Here is a 24,929-nt window from a genome sequence, read left to right on the forward strand (position 1 = left end):
GCAGACCTGCAAAAATGCTCAACCCTTCCTCATATTTGAGAGGGCACTCCCAACGAAGCGTCTCAAAATACTCAGCTTTCTTCCTCCCTAATAATACCTATGCAAACCAGCCACACCAGAGCAAGAGTATCTCATATCATTAGGGTCAAAAGCAAGAGTATCTCATATCATTAGGGTCAAAAGCAAGAGAATCCCATATCATGCTTTTTCCCTATCTTTTCCTTTGCCCTTATTCTTACCTGCAAGACAAAGAGAAAGAGAGCAATCAGTCAGCACTTAGAATCAAGCTTTCAGTCAGGAACTGACTGCCTGGAACCCCTTACCTGATTACTTACCTGGCATTGCTTTCGAGTACTCATCTTCAACATCTTGTGCTTCAAGAAAAGATACCACATCTGTCTATGGAACAGATAGGGCAAGTGAGAATGATACAAGGAAGCATGTGGAGACAAGCGCAACAGAACATGTGTCGATTCATCTATTACTGCGTCAACAACAAAAGTATCCCATATCATCAAGGTCGAACGCACTCTTGATTTGATGGACTTATTTTGACCCTCAAATTCTTGAGTCGACCTTATACTCTGGAGGAAACCAGAAAACCCTCCAGCCCAATTCAAGAATAAGCCTGTGGAAAGTTACTTCTTCAAAAGCAAAAGTATCTCATATCATCTCTTCTCCATTTGCTTCTCCTTATCCTTGTTGCTGTTTACTACATAAGGAGAATGAGAACAATCAACCGAAAGCCGAAGTCGAACCTCCGATCCAGGTTGCTTGCTTGGAAGTCTGATTGCTTACCTTGTCTGATAGCTCTTTTGGCAAATCTCCTAGCTCAGCGACTTGGGGGACTTCTATTATAGGGTTTTGTATCGCACTTGACCAAGCCCGAAAATACAAGTAAGCTTCAAGTGAAATTGATACATTACCTTGTGCATCTTCATCGGTTAAAGATACCACCCCTGGATGGAGGAAAAGTAGTTCCAGAGAAGATGCCACATCTACGTATGAGACAGATAAGGCAAGTGAAAATGATACCACACTTCGGTACTTAGAAGTTTCGTGATTACTCAATGGTTTGGATCTTACAAGTCCCCAATCGAGGAGCTTCCCTCACTCGGGAACTTAGGGGAGCACTGTTTGTACCATACTTGACCAATAACGTTATACCGTCAAGGACCCATAAGAGTTTCCCTCCAACCAGGAGGCCAATCACAGGGTGACACGTGTCGACATCAGAAGCCAATCATAGCGCGACACATGTCAACATCAGAAGCTAATCACAATACGACATGTATCAATGTCAGAATGAAACTAGAAACTTTTTTCTATAAATAGAGATCATTCTCTCACAATATTTCCTAATGTCATTTGTACTAAATCATTCACTAGTACTCACAAAATGAGAGCTAAACCTATGTACTTGTGTAAACCCTTCACAATTAATGAGAACTCCTCTACTCCGTGGGCATAGCCAATCTGGGTGAACCACGTACATCTTGTGTTTGCTTTCCTGTCTCTATCCATTTACATACTTATCCACACTAGTGACCGGAGTAATCTAGCGAAGGTCACAAACTTAACACTTTTTGTTGCACCAAAGTCCTCGTTGATTTTGTGCATCAACAAGAGCAGTATGGGTGACTATGCAGTTGAACCAAAAGTTAATGGCACCACAAACATAAGACACCACATTGAAAGATATTCTAAATTTTACCAAGGGAATAGAAGTAAAAACCAAAAAGTTTTAGTTGGGGATAAAAGTAAAGGTAACAATCTGGTTGCTGTTGGATTTTCACAAGAGAGTGTTAGAAGCATGTGTCAAGATGGTAGTCATAGATGAGATGCCATTTAGTACCGTTGATAAGATAGGGTTTCGGCTTTTTGTGTTGTTGGTATTCCATTGTTTAAAGTGCCTTCTAGAAAAACTCTTATGATGCTTTTGCAAATAAAGTTGCTTTGTATCAACTTGTGACGAAAATGAATAGGTGGGAAAATTCACAAGTTATTCTAGGTGGCAAGTATTTACATGTGAGATGCATCGCTCATATAACCAACATAATTGTGAGTCATGGGATGAAGCGGCTAAATAATGGTCTTTTAGCTATAAGAAATTATGTGAGGTTTGTGAGGAGCTCTCTACAAAGATTGGAGCTTTTAAGGCAAGCCATGAATAGGGTGAAATTGACGTGCAAAGTAACGGTTTGCCTTGATTGCCCTACTTGGTGGAATTCTACATTTGTTATGTTGGATGTAGCCTTGAAATTTAAGAAGACATTTGCTACAATGGCAGAGGATGAAACAAGTCCCTTATTGGCTTACTTTAAAAAAGTTGAAGATGAAAAAGATGAAGATGGTGTGATTATTGTTTGCCAAACTAAAGGGAGGAAAAGGGTTGAACCACCAATGAAAGAAGATTGGTCCAAGGCAAAGGTTTTTGTCAAGTTTTTACGGGTGTTCTATGATGTAACCTTAAGGATGAGTGCTTTTACACATCCCATGATTCATACCAGCCTTCATGATGTCATAAAGTGGAGACTGCCATCAATAACTTGGAATCTCGAGCCAACATGCAAGTGGGTTTACTGTCAGAGCAATTATTGAAGGTAATGACATCTGATATAAGATCAAAATATGAAAAATATTTTGACTCATACCATGAATTAAACCCTTTTATTGTGATTGGACTTGTTTTAGATCCGAGTTTCAAGTTAAGGCATGTCACACAACTCTTTGAAAAGAAACTTTCTGACATTGAGGCAAATTGTGAAAACTGAAGAAATAAAAAATATATTGCGTGCCCTTTATGATGAATATGCTCCCAATGTTGAAGGTGGAAAATATATGAAGAAATTGGAAAATTTACAAGCACAACCTTCTTCTACCTCATCTAATGTGGTTATGACAGAAGATGATCTTATTGATGAATGGATGCATTTTGTTGAAGATAGTGATGAGAAAGTGGTGGAAGATGAGGTGGATTCTTATTTTTAATCCCTTGGTACAAATTACAAAAGAGGAGTCCACAAAGTATTTTAACATTCTCCTATGGTGGAAGGTGATTGGTAACAAGTATTCTATCTTGGCCGCAATTGCGAAAGATAATCTTGTAATTCAAGTTTCGACTGTGGCATCGGAAAGTGCCTTTAGCACCGGTGGTCATGTGATTTCGGGTTTTAGGAGTTTTTAACTCCTAAATCAGTGGAGGCCTTGATATGCATGCAAAATTGGTTGATGGGCGATAACATTATTACTTTGGAGGATGATGCACCTTCAATTGATCACAATGAGTTATATGGAAGTATTGAATCGAGTAAGTATATCATTTGAAGTAAAAGAACTTTCTTCGTTTTCTTTTTTCAACTAAACATCAATTATATATTTTATGTTTTGTATTGTGTAGAGTTGGCCAAATAGGCTTCAAGCATTGCCTCTCTTACTCTTGATCCACAACCACAACAAACTCTAAAGCAATCTCAAGGTTCTAGTTCACGAGAACCTCCCTTTTTGCGTTTACAAGGTGCAAGGTCTTCTCAAGTATTGCCTTCTCAAGCCCATTCACAAGCTAAAAGGCCTCCTAACCTAAACCTTCGAAAAATAAGTGTCCAATAGGAAAAGGAAAGGCAAAGGTTTGAAACTTGAATGATGCATAGTAAGTTGAAAACCAAGACTTTGTTGAATTCCTTGAACCATTTATTTTTTTGGTTGTACTAATGCCATAAGACATTTTGACATTGAACTTTGTTTGAAACTTTGAAGTTTGAACTTTAGTTGTATTATGGCAAACTTAACTTTTCAATTGGATTGAAGTAAAGTATTGTGATTGGTGATCAAGTTGAATTTTAGTAGATGTGATGCGTAAGGATTTAAGCTTATTGACGCATTGGATGTTATCTCAATTTTAGTAGTTGTCATTTGCTGCAATTTTGGTACAAGTTTGCTGTTGTTTTTTGCTGCAGTTTTTTTGTTGCTGTTTTTCTACTGTTTTACTGCATTTTTTTTTGGCAGTTTTGCTACTTTTTTTTTTTTTTTTTTTTTTTTGCAGTTTTACCGCTGGTTTTTGCTACATTGTTGTTGCTGTTTTTGCTGCAGGTTCATTAATTAATATATGAGCAAAATAAGATCGTCTTATGCGTAAATATGTGTATATTTTAAATTGTACATTTTTTCTCAAAAATTGAACTGAAATCGTTTGAAACCGCACCACAAAAAGTTTCAATTTCGATTGCTATTTTACTTGAAACCGCACCGAATCGCACCACAAATTTTTTTTTATTTCGGTTGCTGTTTTACTCGAAACCGCACCACGTTCACCCCTAATGAGGCGAGAAGTGGGGGAGGAGGTAAGTAAAGACGAAGAGAGAGTATTATTTTCTTTTTCTTTTTAGTTTTTTGTTGTTTTAAAATTTTAAAAGTATTTTAAAAAATTGGTTTAGTCCATGTGGCATCTCGCATGATTGGCTTTATAGGCCACATACGGGTACCACATTAACAAAACAATATATTTTTTAACGGAATTAGACGGTAATGACCATATTAATTAATGGAGCAATATATAATAGAAGAAATTGATAAATTTAAAATATAAAGAATCAAATTGATGAATTAGCAAAACATAAATATAAATGTGAAACGACAAAAGTTATGGAGCTAACGATGGTTATAAAATGCAGAAAAATAAAAGTTGCTTTAGCCTTTAGGCATATCAATTGATATGATCCACGTATATGGGAATCTACTTTTAAATCCACTGTTCGTTGAATTTATAATAGTCATAAGAGCATGGAGGAAGCCATCATTTTTCTCCTAGTTTAGAACCGGGAAAGCCTTCCATCCAGGGACAACATTCCCCTTCATCCCCGATTGGTAAACCTGCAATGTGCCAAAATTCGAACCCCACACCCCCATTGTCTAGACTTTATGATTCTTTAATTTTAGTTACATGCAATAGACATCAGTTGGGCTAATTTGTTCTGATTGGTTAGGATAGTTGCCCGTCTTCTTACATTCAAATTCAAATTCTCATTTGCGTAAATTAGAATAGTTTAGATTATTATCATATTTGTAGTGGATGAAGTAATGTTTCTTGTGATTGGAAATAGTTTGGAGTACTAAACTTAAGAAGGAAAAATGTTCCTTTCAGATTATGATAAGAGACAGAATTAATGAACCATTTTCAAATGCTGAGTTGGCTTTGATATTGGTTACAGTTTGGGTCTAAATATTGTTTAATTGCAGATAACAAGAATGTTTAAGCATTAGAAAAAATGACTCAGAAATTTCCCCACCAAAATAACAGAAAATAAGGTAAAAGAATGAGAAAAGGAAATGGCTAGACAATCTCTCTACTGACTATTGTTGCCTGGTTTGCTCAACCATCATCTTAAAAGCAGAAGCGGTGCAGCAGCGGAGATCGGTAGCAAAAAGTGTCGCCACCAGAACCAACTTGGAGCTCCGATATTTCTGTAAGATGTACATAAAGAAACCAATGAGATAGAGGAAGAACTTCCAATAATATACCAGTTCAGATAATATTTATATTTTGATGGTTTAACAAGAACACCAAAATGCTGAAATTAGATTCCGAGTGCAGTGACTTACAGTCAATGTGAAGGTAAGAAAACATTTACCTTTAAAGAAAAAAAGCAACGCGTCTGTAGACGATGGAATTAGGGACGATGCAACTGCGTGTCCATCCTCTACGAAGAAAACATCATTTGCGGGTTCTACATCTCCAGGCAATGAAATTCCACGGAACCCAATATCATATGCAATGCTCCCATTAGCCTTGAACAGTCCAAAATTTCTCTCAGAAGTTGGTCCCGGTTTCAAGTTCTCGTTAAACATGGCAAAAACGTACACCTTCACTACAATTTTGGGCCGGAGAGGGGGCCCTTTTCGGCTTTTCCCTTGCTAGCAGTTGGCGTAGATTATAATATTTATCTTCGCATTATTTACCGTAGCTGCAGTTTCAATGGCATAATTATATACCCTCGCATTATTTACCGTAACTGCAGTTTCAATGTCATCTCCAATTGGTTATCATAATGAAGTTCAGTATTAGGATCGTAAATTCCCTTAGAATCCAGGAAAATAGCATAATTAAGATTAACACCCTTCGGATTAGCCATGTAGACGAGGAACGGGTTGATAAAATTTGTTTGTTTGGATGATTTTTGGTTATAGTTTGAACCGGTTTTTTTTAGCAGAGAATGGAGAGGACTTGGAGATGTGATTGACTGCTTGATTGGCTGTGCAAAATGCAGCAGCTCAGATTTCATTAAGTAGAGGAGTGATTGAAGGGTATGGTGCATTGCCATAACCCATACTCTTTTAGAGAGTGATTGACAAGAGACTTAAACAAGTATTTCTACCTTACTTCTCCAGATTTAATCTTATCCCTTCATTTGGGTTTAAGTAATTTAATCTGGAGTGTACACTTGTCACTCACACACTCACACATTCATTCAAATTGAAACTAGCCGTTAGAGACTAAAACCCTTCATTTCTTCTTTCTTCTTTGATGCAGACCGAAGCCAAGCCCGGGAGTTCCTTGATGCCTTCGATCCCTCGACTTCAGAAGTTGTTTAGCTTCCAACACTCCCTTCTAAACTGCTTCTGGGAGTTAATCCAAGCAATTCCCTTAGGTAATTGAATCTCTCATTCGGTAATGCTTTTGTGAAAATGTCTGCGATCTGATCTTCTGTGATGCAATAGATTAACTTGATTGTGTTGTCCTCCAATGCTTCTCTGATGAAATGATATCTTGTTTTGATGTGCTTTGTTCTCTGATGAAATACTGGGTTGTTGGTCATGGCGATTGCAGAGGTGTTGTCACACAGTAGTGGTGTGGCATCAACATGCAGCTCCCCGAAGTCTTTAAGTATGAACCTTAGCCAAATAGCTTGAGCTATAGCTTCTGATGCACTCACATACTTTGCCTCGGCTGTGGACAGTGCAACACTTTGTTGTTTCATCAAGGCCCATGAGAAAACCCCTGAACCAAAAGTGAAAGCATAGCTCGATATGCTTCTGCTATCATCTTCATTGCCACCTCAGTCAACCTGCAGCTCCCCGAAGTTTTTAACTATGAACCTTAGCCAAATAGCTTGAGCTATAGCTTCTGATGCACTCATATACTCTGCCTCGACTGTGGACAGTGCAACGCTTTGTTGTTTCATCGAGGCCCACGAGAAAACCCCTGAACCAAAAGTGAAAGCATAGCTCGATGTGCTTCTGCTATCATCTTCATTGCCACCCTAATCACTGTCACAAAATCCAATTAGGATAGTTGACTTCCCCCTTTCATACTTGATGCCATAATCAAGTGTTCCTTACACATATCTTAGAACTCTCTTTGCTGTCCCCATATGTATCTTGCTAAGATTCTGCATAAACCTAGAAAGTAGGCTTGCTGAGAACATTAGATCCGGCCTTGTTGCAGTTAGGTACAATAGACTGCCAACAATGCTTTTGTAGAGACTAGCATCTGCAGGTTCACCTCCATCATCCTTCTTAAACTTCTCATTTGCAATTAGGGGTGTAGAGACTGGTTTGCAACCCTTCAAACCAAACCTTTCAATAAGGTTTCAGCATACTTTCTTTTGATGAATGAAGATGCTATTTGCCTCTTGTATTACCCCAATGCCAAGAAAATGATGCAAGAGGCCTAGGTCAGTCATTTCATACATCTTCATCATCTCTCCCTTGAATTCTTTAATCATTGCAGCATCATTTCCAGTGTAGACAACATCATCCACATAGATTGAGACAATGAGTGTCTTGTTATTTTCTGTCTTGGTGTAGAGTGTAACTTCACTAAGACTTTTTTGAAATCTTTTCTCAGTGAAATAAGAATCAATCTCACTGTACCAAGCTCTTGGAGTTTGCTTTAGGCCGTAGAGAGCATTCCTTAACTTGTACACCTTTTCTGGAAACTCTTGACTTGTGAACCCTTAAGGTTGTTCCACAAACACCTCATCCTCTAACACTCCATTTAGAAATGCAGATTGGACATCCAATTGATGCAGCTTCCAACCTTTTTTTGCTGCTAGGGCTATTAAGGTCCTTATGGTGTCTAACCTTGCTACTGGAGCAAAGGTTTCATTGAAGTCTACACCAGGCTTCTGTGAGTAGCCTTTAGCAATCAATCTTGCTTTATTCTTATGCACAGAACCATCTAGGTTGAGCTTCACTTTGTACACCCATTTCACTCCAATCACCGGCTTGTCACTTGGTCAATTTACAATTTTCCATGTGTCATTCTTCTCAGTCATTTCAAGCTCTTCCTTCATTGCTTTCTTGCAAGCCTTGTCTTTCTCAGCTTCTTCATATGTTTCTGGTTCTACTACACAGTAGTTACATGTAGAATGGATCTCATCCATGCTTCTCAACCTCACTGGAGTTGAACTTGGAGTTGTTATTTGTGATTGAGTTGGTTGTGGACTCATGCTTGCTTGCTATGGAATCCCTTATATGTCATCATGCTCTGTGACTTCTTCTTGAATTGAGTCTCTATAGGCTAACTTGTTTGTCTTTTGTTAAGATCAAGTTGTAGAGAGACATTGTCTTTCTCTTCTACACTTGTTCCCTAATTCCATGTTGAGTCTTCATCAAAGATAACCTACAAAAACACCCTTGTTGCTTGATTTCTCCAACTTGTGTCTTAGTTGTTGAAGAATGTGGGTGTAGCACACTAAGCCAAACACTCTTAGATGCTTTATAGAAGGTTTCCTTCCACTGAACACTTCAAATGGAGTCTTCTTATCCAATGTTTTAGTAGGGCACCTATTCAATAGGTACACCGGGGTGTTTATAGCTTCACCCCAAAATGTATAGGGCATGTTCTTCTCATGCAACATAGACTTAGCCATTTCGACTATAGTCTTATTCTTCATTTCTGCAATCCCATTATGTTGTGGTGAATATGCCACTGTGAGTTGCTTCTCTAATCCCACATCTTCACAGAATGCATTGAACTCATGTGAGGTATACTCACCTCTTTTATCACTTCTCAGTCTTTTGATTTAGTATCCATTTTGCAATTCCACCATTGCCTTGAACTTCTTGAATATTATGAATACCTCAGACTTGAACCTCATGAAATACACCCAACACGTCCGTGAGTAGTCATTAATGAAGGTTTGGAAATACCTGTTTCCACTGATTGTTGTTGTTTGCATTGGTCCACACACATCCATGTGAATCAATTCGAGTGGCTTTGTTGCCATCCAAGCCTTTCCAGCTTCAAATGGATCTCTATGATGCTTTCCAAACACACACCTTTCACAGGTTTCACTGCATTGATCCATCTTTGGTATCCCTTGCACCATTTCATGCTTTTGCAGATTTTCCAAACTTGTCATTTTAAGTGACCAAGCCCCTTATGCATAGCTTTATAGAACCTGTCACACTTGCTTTCCTTGCCACCTCTTCTAAGTATTTCAACATAAGTGGAAAGCTTCTGTTTTTCACTTCCACTCTAGTCACTAGATTTGATAGGGACTTGTCATCATATATCTCGACCATAGTTCCCCCAAAGAGTAGGAAATAGCCATGCTCCATCATTTGACCCACACTAAGTAGATTCTCATCCAAACCAGGCACTAGTATCACTTCCCTTATGCATCTTCTTCCTTTCTTGGTGTTAATGACCAGAGTTTCTCTTCCGATGGCTTTGACAATGTTTCCATCTCCCATTTTCACTTTTCCAATGAAGTTTGTGTCAAGGTTAATGAGTAATGACTCATGTGCAGTCATATGGTTGTTGCAGCCACTGTCAATGTAGCATACTTCATTGTTTTTCTCGACTTTTGCATTGAAAGCATATAACACATTTGCTTCTTCTTCCACTTGATTTGCACAATTCACTTGCTGCATATTCTTTGATCTACAATCCCTTATAATGTGCCTGAACTTGTTACATTTGTGACATTTAGGCTAGTCCTTGAACCAACACTTCCCAAGAATAAATTTGTCACAATGCTTGCATTGTTGCTTGGTTCTTGGACCTTCATTTGAGTTGCTACCTTGGTTAGGTCTAGGGTTTTGATACCCCTTTCCTTCCCTTTCTTGTTCTTGCTCTTCCACTGTGGTTTCTGTTTGCTTGCATTTGCTTGACTGCTAGATCCAACAAAGAGTGATTGAAATGCTTTCTCAGTGGCATAATCTGCATGCCTCTCAAGCCTTTGGTCAAAAGCTCTTACGGATGTCATCACATCTTACACACTAAGAGTTTCAATGTCTTTGGTTTCTTCAATAACACTCACTATTGAATCATAGGGCTTAGTCAAACTGATCAATAGTTTCTGGACAACTTTCTCATTTGGTAGTTCCTCACCATGTGTTTTCATCTTATTTACAACATCAAATAGCCTAGTAATCTTTCAACAACTCATTTTCCCTCATTCTTGTATACTCGAAATCTCTCATAAGGGATTGAAGTTTTACCCTTCTGACTTTGGTGTCTCATTTGTACTCTTGCTGTAAAACTTCCCAAGCTTCCTTTGCAGTTTCTTCATTTGTTATCCTCGAGAAAATGGTGTCTGAGACAGCACCTTGGATGATTCCAAGTGCTTTAGCATCCTTCATCCGATTCTACTTTAGTGTTTTGAGTTGTGTTTCTATGAGGTCATCCTCTAGAGCATCAACCTTCATCTCAGGTAGTTCATACCCGTATTGAACCATATCCCATAGATCATAGGACTTGAAAATGGTTGTCATTCTTATTCTCCAAAAATCATAGTTCTCCCCATCAAAGACTGGAGCTTTTAGCTTACTGCTACTGCTTGATCCCTTCATTTGCAGGGTTGTTTTGTTTGGTTGTTGTTGAGGACACTACGTAGGTGCTCCCAAAGATCTCAACTTGCACAGATTATGCCCAGAGAGTTGTAAGATCAAAACTAGGCTCTGATACCATGATAAAATTTGTTTGTTTGGATGATTTTTTGTTATAGTTTGAATTGGTTTTTTTTTTTAGCAGAGAATGGAGAGGACTTGGAGATGTGATTGACTGCTTGATTGGCTGTGCAAAACGCAGCAGCTCAGATTTCATTAAGTAGAGGAGTGATTGAAGGGTATGATGCATTGCCATAACTCATACTCTTTTAGAGAGTGATTGACAAGAGACTTAAACAAGTATTTCTACCTTACTTCTCTAGATTTAATCCTATCCCTTCATTTGGGTTTGAGTGATTTAATCTGAAGTGTACACTTGTCATTCACACACTCACACATTCATTCAAATTGAAACTAGCCGTTAGAGACTAAAACCCTTCATTTCTTCTTTCTTCTTTGATACAGACCGAATCCAAGCCTGGGAGTTCCTTGTTGCCTTCGTCCTTCAACTTTAGAAGTTGTTTAGCTTCCAACATGGATAAGCATTTAAACAGAAGGGAAACCCGATTTCTCTAAATAACTCCAAAAACAGCTTCATGTACTTCTGCTTAACATTTTTTTTAAGCATGCATAAAGAGGGAAGAAATGACTGCACATTGTCTATAACCCAAGTCACTGCATGATCTTCATTGAGACTCATATCTGACAGCATTGCATTTGGAAGTGCTACCACTACTTCAAGCCCTGTCCCTCTAAAAACGTTAAGAACATCTTAATCGGTATCGTATATCTAGACATTTTTATCTTTGCTGCTTTGATAAGAGCAGCAACTTTCTCAGGTGAAGGAAGGTTATCTGCAATTCTTCCATATTCCATGCATTCCAGTGAATGCTTGCACCGCCACAGAGGCTGGGAAAAAACACAATTAACACCATCAACCATTTGTTCATGTTGGAATGAAGGACAATGGGAACATACTAAAGCACCAGATTTTACACTCAAATTAACATAACAGTGTTATGCTCGTAAATTGGCAGCAGCAACCACCAAAACAGAGAAAGAACAACCCATGGCAGAAGGGAGAAAAAGGAAGGACCAGAGCACCGTTCTGCAATTTGTCATCGAAGAGTTTCTTCTTCTCCTTTTACTTTCTGTTTTGTTTGTCTTTGCTGCCCATTTACACTATGAGCAACTAAATTTCATAGTTGGGACTTGGTTGAAGTCCTAATCATGTTTCCTTGAGTATTTTAGACACACTTTTGTTACGAGACAATTTGTTGATGCTTTAGTGATTTATTCTAGTTTTAATTCCAATCTTATTGAGTTATTTTATGATTGATCACCATAGAATAGCTTTGTAATTGAGTTTGTTACATGGGCAAAATTTGGATGATTGAGTCTTTTACCTATGCCGAGTAACAAGAGAACTAGTTACGGTTCTTGGAATTAATTATCAAGAATAACCGGAATAGATACCATGTTCTATGATTTGTGTGTTTGTCGATTTCCATTGTATTATGCTTTCTTGGAGTGCAACTTAGTAGATACCATGCTAAATACTTCGAAAATGAAAAGAGTTAGTGTAGACACTCATGCCTAATTCGTTGTTTAGGGAAATCAATAGTTTAAGGAGTAGATACCATGCCTTTAGGTTGACAAACGTAAAGCATCAACAATTTGTTTTGTATCATAGTGTGTATCGGTTGCTTAGGTGAAAAAGGTTAGAGATGGAAGTCAAAGTCCTAACCGTTCAAACATCGTTTTCAAAATCCTTATTGCCAATTACTTTTATTTGCCTATGTTCTTTGTATTGTATTTTAATACTTAAACTTAAGACATCTCAAACTATTTTGTTAAACGTTTGAGTGCATAGTTTTGTGAATTAATTAATTTAAATTGTTAGGAATCATACTCTAGATACATATTAGTGCAATCCTCGTGGGAATGATCTCATACTTACTTTCTATACTATATGTTTGATCTTGTGCACTTGCAAGTTTAAAACGTGCGATTAGTAGCTTAATATTTAGGTTACTAAATGCATAACAAACAGTTTACCTCAGTCTCGAACAAAAACAAAATTGCTCAGGGAACAAAAAAAAAAAAAATCTGCATCAATGTATGCAATGCATTGCATTATGGGATCCTTTAGACCATCAGATATGATGGTTTCATCTAAAACATTCAATTTGCAAATTGGAGGACGTCATTTGTAAGGTATTATTTCAAAGAATAATTTGTATGAAATGGGAATGACGATATTTCAAGTAAGCAATTTTTTTGGGTGAACAAGTCAAGCACTTAGTATCGTATTAAAAAGTGAGAATTTACGTTCTTTTCTTACTTATCGCATGACTTGTTTAGATAAAACCAAAAATTTCAGAAGTATATCCCTCATGTTGTTTTGACAAAAACTTACTTATCCAGGATTATATCCATCGTTTCCTCTACCGCTCCTCAAGGGAGAAGACGGGACGGGACGAGATGAAATGGGACTGAAACTTATGTTTAGTATGCACAGGACGAAACGGGACAATTGTTCTATTTTGTGTTTGGTAAGCGCATGATGGCACCGAACCAAAAGATTAAATGACTAATTTACCCCTGTTCCGCCTGTTGTTTGACACAATGTTTATTCGTGGAACAGAACGGGACAATTTTCCACAAATCTAATTAAATATTTCCATGTAGATTTAAAATATTTAATAATAAAAAATAATTTTTATTTTTATATAATTAAAACTTAAAAAAGAAAAAAGAAAAAGAAGAAGATGAACTGTTCATCTTCTTCTTCCCTACCCCGTCTTCTTCCCCATTAAAACTTAAAACTTAAATATATCAAACTTGATTTTGTTGCTCTAGCAAACCCCCATCAAAACAAAAGTTTCCTAAAATCTCTATCTCACTAAGTTTTTCAAACCCAACAGCAAATAAGCAAAGATTTTTTGTCCAACAGGTTGAGATTTTGTTTTATGGGTTGCAAGATTTTTCACTTATTCCCGAGGAAAAAAAAACCATATATACTAAGAACCCAACTGCAATTCAAAGTTGATAAATATGGGTTCAAAGCCAAAGTTGTCGTCGAGTACATTGCCGTTGTCGGTCACTGGCAGCAATCGACTCGCCGAAAACTTGTTGCTCGAATTGAACTCGGGAGTACCCATCTGAGAGTGAGAAAGATGAAGCAGGGTTTGGGAGAGAGGAGAAGCAGGGTTTGGGAGGTAAAAACTGTAATGACAATGCGACAGGAGTGGGAAGCCCAGTGGGCGGCGGAGGGAGCATTGAGGTCGACGAAGATGCAGCTAGGTTTGTGGTGGAGGAGGAGGAGGCTACATGAGAGAGGGAAGGTAGAAGAGATGTAGGTTACGGGAGAGAGGGGGAGGGTAGATAGTGGAATTAATGAAAAAGATGAGGGGTATTGTTGTCCAAAAAAAATTATAATTTTGTGTTCCACAGGTGTGAAACGAGTGGTTCTAGGGGGTAAGGTGAAACGAAAAAGTAACCAAATTTGGTTCTGTGGGACAGCGTGTTCCACTGTTTTTGGCGCACCAAACGTGGGACGGAACGCCTCTTCCCACTGCGTTCTGTCCCTTCCCGCGTACTAAACGGTACCTTTGGTATCGTTTGGTATGCAGACGGGACAGGACGAAACGAAACAGAATGGGACGGGACTGTTTGTACTCAAAATATACCAATTTTTACTTATTTGGGCAATTTGGGTAAAATATGGCATTTGGAGGATTAATATGCAAGAAAGCTAACTTGGAAAGATATTTAGATGCAAGTGGAGGGGTTTGACATTATAATATTGTTTCTCCTATTTGTTTGGGTGGTGGAGGTTTGTCTAGCCTTTGTTTAATCAAGATACATGCATGTATTGCAAGTAGATGGAAAGGCACCAGCAAGCTTTCGGGCAAGGAACATGTGAAAAAAGCCAACTTGCTTCTTTTAAATGTTAGTTTATTACAAGTGTGAAAACATGTGATGAAAGCATATGGTGGAAATGCAAGTTCCCCTTTTAATATTATTTCTCTATGCAAGTTGGCAAGTGAAATACAAGCTGCCCAAGCAATGGAATACAAACTGCCCAAGTTTCTTTCGGGCATGTGCAATGTCCTCAGCAGGAGGGTTTCCTCCAGATCTCTATTTAAAGGAGACCAAACACAAGGATTATGGACACTCAAACAAACAAACAAAAGCACAAACTCTGCTCAAACCAGATTTGCCAAAAGCCTTCTTTTATCTAGTTTATTAGCTCTGCTGCTCACTTGCAGTATCGATCTTATTTGTAGCTTTTATGTACTCATTTCCAGTCATATAAATTACAAGCAATCTGCAATATTAGTCACTTTCCTCTGTCATTTATATTTCCAAGCAACCTTTTCATTTACATATTGTTCTATCTCTCCATATAAGTAAAGTCCTTATTTTTAAGGCAAACAAAGAACCTTAATTTGAGCAACTCCCACTCAAATGGCACAATCTCTTGGTTCGAAGTCAAACTCAGGCGCAACCTTAATCATTCAAATCCCGTCTACTAGCGGCATCTAGTAGTGGCACGCCCGCACCCACCAATCTCGTATGTGCAGTAAATCCCCGGCTTGCCCGCAAGGCCCATGGCGGATTTAGGGAGCAAACAGGGACAAAACGGAACAGAGAGGGAGCAAAGATGCCCTCGGATGGAAACAAGGAGGAAGAAGAAGCAGATGGAGAGGTTATAATTTTGTGTTCTACGGATGTAGAACGAGTCGTTCTAGGGGGTGAGGTGGAACGAAAATTCACCAAAAACTCGTCCCGTGGAACAGCGCGTTCCACCCGTTTTAGGCGCACCAAACGTGGAACGGAAAGTCCTGTCCCACTCCGTTCCGTCCCATCCCACGTACCAAACCGTACCTTCAGGAACACTAACATTTTGCAGGTTGAATGTAGTCAACTTGTTAAGGTCGCATAATTTCTCTTCTCCCCGCTAATAAACAAGTTTAATTTTGTGATTTGTCCTTGCATATTACGTATATACCCTTAAGCGCTAGGAAAAAACTGACAGGATATCAGATGGACAGAATCCTGCAACCTTATCCTCAAAAGTTCTAACATGTCAATTCAATACCTCTGAATTTTCCCACCAAAAAAATCATCAGAAAAAATAAGGAAAAAAAAAACAATCAAAGAAGATGGCCACAGCCATTCTCTCCACTGCAAAATCCTTCCTCCCTTCAACCCTTTCCTCCTCAGCATCTTCCGTTACTTCTTCTTCTTCACTGACAACACCACCAACATTAATCCATGTCCAAAAAACAAGTACAAGGAGAGGATTGACTATTTGTAAGGCCCTGAGTGAAGAGCCACGCTCACCTGCTCCAATCCTCACCAAAAGAAGCCTGTCCATCTGCTTTCTCACCAGCTTTGCCTTCTCATTGGTTGGCAAAGATTTCAGCAGTTCTAATGCAGCAATTCTGGAAGCTGATGATGATGAGGAGCTGTTGGAGAAGGTTAAGAAGGACAGGAAGAAGAGGCTTGAAAGGCAAGGAGTACTCAGCTCATCAAAGAAAGAAACAGGTTTTTGTTTTATCCCTTTGACTTTGTTTTAATTCACTTCAAAATCCCAAATTAAATGCTTAATTTTTTTTCTTGTTGTTTAATTTGAATTTCAACATAAATTATCAATTCCCCTGATAGAATATGTTGAATTATCTTTTTGATGAATAATATTTATGTGTTTAGTCCAAAATAATGTTCTCAAACTATTCTTGTTAGGGAATGTAAAAGTTCGACTACTAATTGTATCGAGTCCTTCTGTCTTACAATTTTATACCTGTAGTATGTGAATGTGGTTAAGTTGGGGACATTATCAGTGTTGATTAGTATTGGGCTGCCATGCCAGCCAATCTCTATGAAATCTTAACATTCAAATCGAACTAGTGCAATTTTGAGACTGCTTTTGTTTCAATTTTCAATAACTGGAAACTATGCAGCTTCTAGACCTAAATATTTGCATTCTAGTTATATTTCTATTATTTCTTGACAAAAATCAAATAGTGTGTAATCCACTGGTCTATGAGAAATCTGTTTATTTGGTTGTGTTCACATGACCTTCTCAAATTCATCCACAACGATGCTTCGCTTCTGTGACATGCGTGAGCCTTACCAGAATAGTATTGATCTGCTGCAGGATATCTGCAGGAACTTGTGTACCGGCTAAGCAAAGCAGGCCAGGCCATTGAAAGTAACGATTTGCCTGCAGCCAGTTCGGTTCTTGGAGTCAGCACTGACACAGATTGGGTTCAGAAGGCGAACCTCGCTTTGAATAAGGTCACCACTCATCCTGGTTTATAACATTAGCACACACTACACACAATGTGAGCCTTCTCACGAAAAAAGCTTAAATATTGAAAACTTGTAGTATCATGTACCATCATGTTTGCGGTTTTCAAATGGCCATTCGTTGTGTATTGTTTCCGAAAATTACATTCCGCAGTTAGAGTCTCGGTCTCATGAAGAGTCATAGCATCTTCTATTTGTTATGTTGGCGTACATTGCCTTGCTTTCCTACTTTTTTTCGTCTACTTTCTCAACAGCTAAGCTCTAGCCCTGAAGAGAAGACTGAGGTGGATACATTCAACTCCTCACTAGCTTCATTGATATCATCAGGTGAGTTACTCCATCACATTGAACTTCAATGCCTCACTTACATTACAGAAAATCGTATGTTATTTGACTGGAAAATCATCGGTTAAACATACCTTTTCGTGGATCCATTTTGTTTTGCAGTTACGCGGAATGATGTAGAGTCCTCCAAGCTTGCATTTGTGTCTTCTGCCAGTGCAATTGAGAAATGGACAACATTAACCGGGCTCATTGACCAGCTTAAGGGACTTTAAAACACAGAAGATTACTCATTTGATCACTACATTTATTTATTTATTTTCTGAGAGGAAGGCTCTTAATTCCAATAATTCTCTGAATCAGTATTACAAATATGAGTTCCAGAGTCTCCATTGATTTCCGGCTACCACAGTTTTCGCTAGAAACTACAGATTTAGTTTCATTGTTCAACCATACATTGAATTGAATGAAGGAAACTTTTCGTTTTCATGTGCTTGACATCCTGTGCACAACACGACCGGCTATGTATGTTTCAGGCTTTCAGCATTTTACGATCTCAAATCTTTGTTCATCCGATAAAACACAGACTAAACCAGACCAGTGGCAACCAACATCTAGATCGAGCGAAAAGACAAGGTAATCACTACAATAGTACAGAGCTGCATAATATTAATAATACATCACCAGTATCTTACAACATAATGTTACGGGGGTCACTGCCGCTACTACATTCTCTCTAGTACACAACAAAAGGAAGGTACATTTTATAGGCCTAATCTACCGATTCTATAGACGGATACTTCAATGGACAATCAGAGAGCTAAAACTAACAACACAGAAACTGAGTTTTCTCAGAAATGTGCAAGGTCAGAATGACGGAAGAGAAACAGGTTTTAAACAAATCATCAAGGATCGACCTTAGCAGCCTCATTGCCGGGGCTGCCATTCTCTTCGACCTTCTTGCCTGCTTCATGAACACCTGAACTATCATGTTCCTCTTCGTTCCCTTTTTCCTCTACTTCTCCTTCATCTTTGTCCGCACCTCCAATAGCTATACCGGCTTTGCCCTGATACCCAGTCACTTCCTCTTTCCCTACCCCAACTGGTGGTTGCTCAACCTTTTCTTCTTCTTTTTCCCCTTCAACTTCCTTCCCATCAATGGATGCTGTTGAATCTCCCAGAGCCGGAGCATCGCCAGGTATGTTAGCTTCTTGTTGAACTTTGGCTTCTTTGGGAGGAGCTGGTGATTTTTCCACATCTTGGTTTTCCTTCACATCAACCTTTTCCATCTCAGTATCTGCATCTTTCTCAGCTTTTTCAGCATCTTGCACGTCACTACTTTTCGTCTCCTCGGCTCCTTCAGGAGCAGCTTCCTTTTCTTTGTCCTCCTTCTTCGCCGAAGTTGATTTTCTGCTTCGCTTTTTTGGGGGCTCACTTTCTGGTAGCGGAGTTGCTTTTGCCTTCTCACTAATCCTTGCTGACCGCCTTGGTGTCTCACCAGTGCCCCAATCAAACTCTGATACTGCAGGACCACCAGGGTGTGCTTTCAGGTACTGTTCCAACTGTCTTTTGCTGGTGATCTCCTCTCCCGTTGGAGCTGTAAATACGATCTCATTTTTCTTAGGAGTTCCACTTTGCTTGGGCAGAAACTGCATGTTACACAGACCAACCTCAGCGTGTTAAGTTGACTCAATAAACTGGGAAAAAAATACATAACAAGATAATATGAATTGTACGAAAAACATTTGAAAGAGGTGCTGTGCGAGGACTTGTGCAAAAACGGAATAAGATATGAACTATTGCACCATGGTCGGCAGATATTGAAAGTGCACTTAAGAGATAAAAGGACAGTGGTCATGCACCTTAAGAACTCAACCAGCACAAAGACCTAATAGTTCATTGGAGTAGTGCACTAAAGTTTTCAAGTAAAGCAACTCAGGAAAGTTAATACGAAGGCTAACAATGGAATCCGCTGGAACTCTAACTCAACAAATATATCTGAACAAAACAAATCAGCAATAAACTGAATAACAGAATATCCCCAAATACAACCACAGAGATTGTAATTGCCTCCACTTTTTATCCAAGTCCAAGTGTCTATATTCCAAACTACATTCTCTATAAAAATATGCAAATCCTCGTACAATTGGGAATGCAGAGTTCCAAGAAACATGTACAAAAATCCCGAAAATTTGCCGAAACCAAACCCTATCAGACCATTTAACCTAACAAACTATAAGCAAAAGCCCCAGAATTTAAGCTCAATTGCTGAAAAACCAACACAAACCCTAAAACAGAACCATTACCAAATCCTCAAATTCTACCACAAAAACCCACCAATTCACAAAACCCAAAAATACCCAATTGAAATTTCCCCAATTGAACATGAATTAAACTAATTTAGCTACCCAAAAATTCAAAATTCCGTAGCTCAGAAAATTATGCGGGCAAAAAAATACAGAGCCAATAAAACAGAGAGAAAGCAAATAAACCTTCTTAACCCAACCAGAAGGAGCTGGAAGTTCCAAGGACACAACCTCCTCCTTCTCCACTGAGCCCGCCATTTCACTTCCCACCTGCAACAAATTCGAACAATTATTTTCCAAAAAAAAAAATATATATATATATATATATAAAAACTCTGTATTTAATAACCAAATTACACATTAATTAATTGTAAAAAAAATTAATTTTATTAATTTTATTGCGAGAAGCAGTAAGCAAAGAGGGAAAGCTCCTAACTTTCTCTGTAAAATTCGAAGAAGGCTTTGAAAAATTCGATTGAAGGGGAGGATGAAAAAAAGAGGGCTAATTAAATATAACAGACACGTCGTTAGTATTTGTGCTGCTGCCCTTTCGAGAGCTCGTCTGTGATTTTTGTGCTGGGTATTTTGGAACTTGACGGCGCGATGTGGGGATGGCACGTGGAGCGGATAGGGATTATGGACGGTTGGGATTGTGGGTGATTAAGTAGGTTGGCTTTAACTTCTGAGAGCTGTGAGTCACCGCTCGGGGGGTTGTGTCGGTTGGGTTGTATGTGATTGCTTTGGATTCACAACCATACAATCACTACGGTGGACAAGATACGCAGGATAGGAGCTCGTGTTTTGAATTTCAAATTTTTTTATTTTTTGTCTTGGCATCTAATTAAAACAACAAAAAGAATATCCACTTATCCATAATTTTTTTTTTTTTTGAAAAGGACTTATCCATAATTTTGGAAGTCAAGTAAAATATAAATCAAAGACAAAAAAATGTGTTCCTAAATAAGTTTTTATTGATTAAACGTAAAACTCGTTTGGATGTGCTGTTACAATGATTGAAAACATTTTTAGTGAAAATATTTTAAGAACTAATCTTAATTAAAAATGCAAGTAAATCTTAGAAAATCACTTAAAGTGCTTTTTGAAAGAATTGATGCTTCTTGCAGAAAGCACTTCAAGTGCTTTTTGAATCCAAAAATATTTTTTTTTCTAAAAACACTTTCAATCATTTTAAAAGCACATCAAAACGAGTCTGTATTGTCATCTCGGCATATCTCATCCAAGTATTTACTCTTATTAAGATGTTTACAAGTTTGCTTAATGTTACAGTTATTACATATTTGTATCATCTCTCTAATAAAAATAAGGTATGCCAATGCATGTAGATCTCATCTCTATTAAAAAAATGATACAAATATATGATAAAAGTAGCATTTTTGTATACATCAAAAGGCTACAAATGCTCGTACATGGAGACTTAGAACCTTGTAGATCTTAAGTTAAGATGAAGACCCATATTTGCTAAACCATTATCCTTCATGTATACATGTTTTAGGACACATTTTTAATTACGGTTTATTATAAGAAAAACAAAATGTTATTTGTACTACCAAATGTATACATGTTTTATGTCATACTTTAGATAAATGGAGCGTTGAATATTCTTTAAAAATTCAACAGTTTAAAATTTAAGGATTAAAGATTCATGAGTATACTCCACGCCGGTACATACTAAAAGAACTTTGCATTTCAAATTCAGAATCAAAGTCAAGGCAAAAATGAAATTACCACTTGTTTGTGGGATTCACTTTAATTTTGAGACGAGCAAAGAACACATGCGGCCGGTTTCACTTTAAAAAAGTTCGACCGTACGATTGACTTGTAGTTAAGCCGCTTGCCACTTGCCACTTGTCACTTGATAGATATAACCTAAGCTAACTGCAATAAAGCGACAGAAAAATTCAGGCTATCCAAAACTGCCTTATCCGGATGGAGCGGATACGAGTCCGACGACAAACTTTTTTTGCTTTTTTTTTTCTTCCTTTTTTTTTTTTTTTGTCTTTAACAGTTTCAAAATCCTTTTTCTTTTCTTTTTAGACACTAGACAGCGACATACAGGATTATTAAAAAAAATATTTCCAAAAAAAAAAAAAAAGTAAAACCTAAATACGATTGAAAACTTTAGGATCTAGGGAGGTTTTGTTTCTTGGTTTTTTATTTGCTTGTCGGCATAAAAACCTTCAAATATATCTGGACAAATCTCTTTAATCTGGTTCTGGGCCTTCCACTGGACTGTGTGGGTTGAGAAATGGAGACGCGACGAGCCCAAAACTTGTAGCTGAATAATGCAGACCTTGAGGCCCAATATCATGGGCTGTATTGTACAATGAGGAGAGTCCAAGGAGGCAGCAAGAGGCCGAAGCCCAGATTCTACTTACCCATAGGCTAAGACTTCTTTTATAAATAAATTATTCTGCTTATTTTAAAAACAATGGCTTATAGACAAACAGCTTTTAAAAGTAGCTTGTAGATGTTATAAAAAGCTAAGTTTTGTCTTTAATGAACATTTTCAATTCTTGCAATACCATCATTATTTTCTTTTAAATTACATTATTTATCCTTCTACACACATTTTTTTCCATGTGAGAACAAATCGACCACCACCATCTACCACTATAAACACTAACTTTACACTATCACCGCCATTACCACAACCATTGTTGCCACCACCATCACCATAATCGTCACCACTACACGACAACCACAATCGCTACCATAACGATAACCACCACCAACACTATCGCCATTGCCACCACCATTGTTGCAGCCCCACCACTATCACCATCACCACTGCTACGTCTGCCCTTACCACTATTGTTACCTTTGCACCCCAACCACCACACCAACTATTGACACCACCACTATACCTATACCGCTGTTGCTACCATCACCACCACCACCACCGTTACTACTACTATTTTCATTTTCCCCATTATATACAATTATATCACTTTTTCATAACAAATTTGCCAAATACTTTACACTGTTTTTCTACTCCCAACACTCTTAAAAGTACAATTTATCAAACACATCTGCTTTGTTTTACAGTTGTTTATTCGTAAAGAACATCAAAATAAATTAAAATAAAAAAAATAATAAAAACCTCACAAGATGACCCTAAATATGTAAATTTCACAACAAAAATATTAAATAATTGATAATTTGCAAGATTTTGGTAGTCCCCAAAATCTTGCAAATTATGTATGATTTTTTAGGGTGCTATTACTGGAATCACAAAATATTAATTAGGGACTACAAATTTTCTATATTACAGAGAAAAATATTTTGAAATAGTACACTAATTGTATTTTTTTTAATTCTAATAACAGCTTCCTTTTTTTAATTTCAGGGCTTCTCCGTTGTAAATAGGTTGTTCTATACTTTTTATTTTGAGAAAATTAGAACCCCCTATATTTTTTCAGTACTTTTTAGATCAAACATTGGTTCTATTTTAAATTTGATTAAGGTGCCTTAAACAATAGCCACCTCAATATTTTTATATTTATTTAAATACATGTTATTATTGTATTTTTGACACACCCTGACCGAGATCAAGGCATGTTGGCCGTCACGTGAGAGTGACGTAGCCATGTGCACAATGTGGAAGCAATAATGATAAGAATTATACGAATAATTGAAAACCAATTTACTAGAGTGCACTACTAAACAGAAAGTGATAAGAGTTAGTTACAACAGTAAACATTCCTAATCAGAGCATAAAGTCTAGGTACAATCCAGTAGGACAAATACTAGTTATACAGTACCAGGAATGTCCTACTATTATTTAGATAAGTCAGAACTACTGACGTCCTCAAGCCACCAACATCAAGCTTACTTAAAACCTGGAGGAGCGCAAAACAGAAAACGTGAGTAGGCAAAAACAAATGTTTTACAAAACCATCTCATTTATCAATATACTAACTCCTCGCTGTAAAACATGTATAATTTTTCCCAGAATCAAGATATAAACATATACATACATATATATATATATATATATGAAATCATATCAATTCAATTCATGCTTCACATATTCATATTCAAATGTATGCTATGCCAAGATATAACAGAGTAAGCAATTCAAGTAAGAATAAATTCATAGGAATATGATATGTTAGCCGGAACATCTGTGGTAGTCTGTATGGCTGAATTCATAGCTCAAAAGTCAATCTAGCCGGAGTCACTACAATGACCTATACGGCAATGTACTGCACATAAGTCGAAACCACTAAAAAGGGTTTGTATGACAAGATTAGGTGTAATATAATTATACTCAATTTTACTCTCTCATAATAGCCGGGCGATAAATAGCTAGTCACCTACGAGTTGGAACCATAAATAAGGTTTGTACGACAAGACTGTGCACTTAAGTTGGATCTAATTTGAGCATGTAGTGCGGGAGGTGACGTAAATAAACAGGCTTGTACTTTATATCTCTGGCTAAATCACAATCACCCTAGGTGCAGTTTTATGAGCTCAACATTATTCAATCACATATCACATCATCGATGATTCACATAACCAAACGTAACTTACCTGAACTTATCTGTGCCTTCACAGCACCACATTTATATATATGCAAACATGAAATGCATATTCAGAATATAAAAGCATTTGACATATTATTTCAAAGCATACTTTCCTAAAAATACATTTCTGGGAAATATATCAAGTATATAAGTATATACTGAAAACAAAAGCCCACTCACTGGTATATCGAAGGGTCGTAGCCCCCGAGTCGCCCGTGGATACGCTCGTCCTCGGGATATGCCTCACCTATATGCGAATTAACTATAAAAACGTTATTTTAAAGCACATAGGAGAAACTAGCTAATAACTTCTCATGCATTGCTCAAAATAGGTATATGAATACACCACAGTGACCTACACAACCTCAGGACCATCCCTAAATTTTTAGATAAATTTTTCGAGCCCCCACGCGCCGCTACACGCCTATAAGGGCACGGCAAAACGCGCCCCCAGGCACGGCATCTTCAACCTCCAAACATCGGAATAGTGTCACCGGCGCCGGATTTTAGGCAGACCTGCAACTGCCTATTTCTTGCTCATTTTTACACCATTTTTCACGCATTTTATACCAAAATGAAGCTCTTAACTTATACAACACAATCATACTAATTTAAAGTTCTAAAAGTCACGGGATTTCAC

At 37.7% G+C, this 24,929-nt stretch overlaps 2 protein-coding genes and 1 pseudogene across 2 annotated transcripts; 1 reads left to right on the forward strand and 2 right to left on the reverse strand.

The window, feature by feature from the left end:
• Positions 1-5,207: 5,207 nt before the first annotated feature.
• LOC114821313 (glucan endo-1,3-beta-glucosidase 11-like) lies at positions 5,208-11,896 on the reverse strand (annotated as a pseudogene).
• A 3,981-nt stretch (positions 11,897-15,877) lies between these two features.
• Positions 15,878-17,925, forward strand: LOC103400406 (thylakoid lumenal 16.5 kDa protein, chloroplastic-like). Its single transcript, XM_008339056.4, has 4 exons — positions 15,878-16,389; positions 17,003-17,142; positions 17,409-17,481; positions 17,602-17,925. The coding sequence occupies exons 1-4, from the start codon at positions 16,005-16,007 to the stop codon at positions 17,709-17,711; spliced, it is 708 nt and encodes a 235-aa protein (XP_008337278.3). The 5' UTR covers positions 15,878-16,004; the 3' UTR covers positions 17,712-17,925.
• A 151-nt stretch (positions 17,926-18,076) lies between these two features.
• LOC103400405 (methyl-CpG-binding domain-containing protein 11-like) lies at positions 18,077-20,505 on the reverse strand. The gene is made up of 3 exons (XM_008339055.4): positions 20,179-20,505; positions 19,929-20,012; positions 18,077-19,085 (listed from the first exon to the last, which is right to left on the reverse strand). The coding sequence occupies exons 2-3, from the start codon at positions 19,998-20,000 to the stop codon at positions 18,342-18,344; spliced, it is 816 nt and encodes a 271-aa protein (XP_008337277.3). The 5' UTR covers positions 20,001-20,012; positions 20,179-20,505; the 3' UTR covers positions 18,077-18,341.
• Between the last annotated feature and the right edge of the window lie 4,424 nt (positions 20,506-24,929).

Source organism: Malus domestica, chromosome 15, assembly GCF_042453785.1.
Source record: "Malus domestica chromosome 15, GDT2T_hap1".
NCBI lineage: Eukaryota > Viridiplantae > Streptophyta > Magnoliopsida > Rosales > Rosaceae > Malus > Malus domestica.

What these genes read in the sequence shown, in the direction of transcription:
- LOC103400406 (XM_008339056.4), top strand. Translation starts at nt 16,005, where the DNA reads ATGGCCACAGCCATTCTCTCCACTGCAAAATCCTTCCTCCCTTCAACC. An exon ending in CGAACCTCGCTTTGAATAAG is followed by an intron (nt 17,143 to 17,408) that starts GTCACCACTCAT and finishes CTTTCTCAACAG; the next exon opens with CTAAGCTCTAGCCCTGAAGA. An exon ending in AGCTTCATTGATATCATCAG is followed by an intron (nt 17,482 to 17,601) that starts GTGAGTTACTCC and finishes TTTGTTTTGCAG; the next exon opens with TTACGCGGAATGATGTAGAG.
- LOC103400405 (XM_008339055.4), bottom strand. Translation starts at nt 20,000, where the DNA reads ATGGCGGGCTCAGTGGAGAAGGAGGAGGTTGTGTCCTTGGAACTTCCA. An exon ending in CTTCTGGTTGGGTTAAGAAG is followed by an intron (nt 19,086 to 19,928) that starts GTTTATTTGCTT and finishes TGTAACATGCAG; the next exon opens with TTTCTGCCCAAGCAAAGTGG.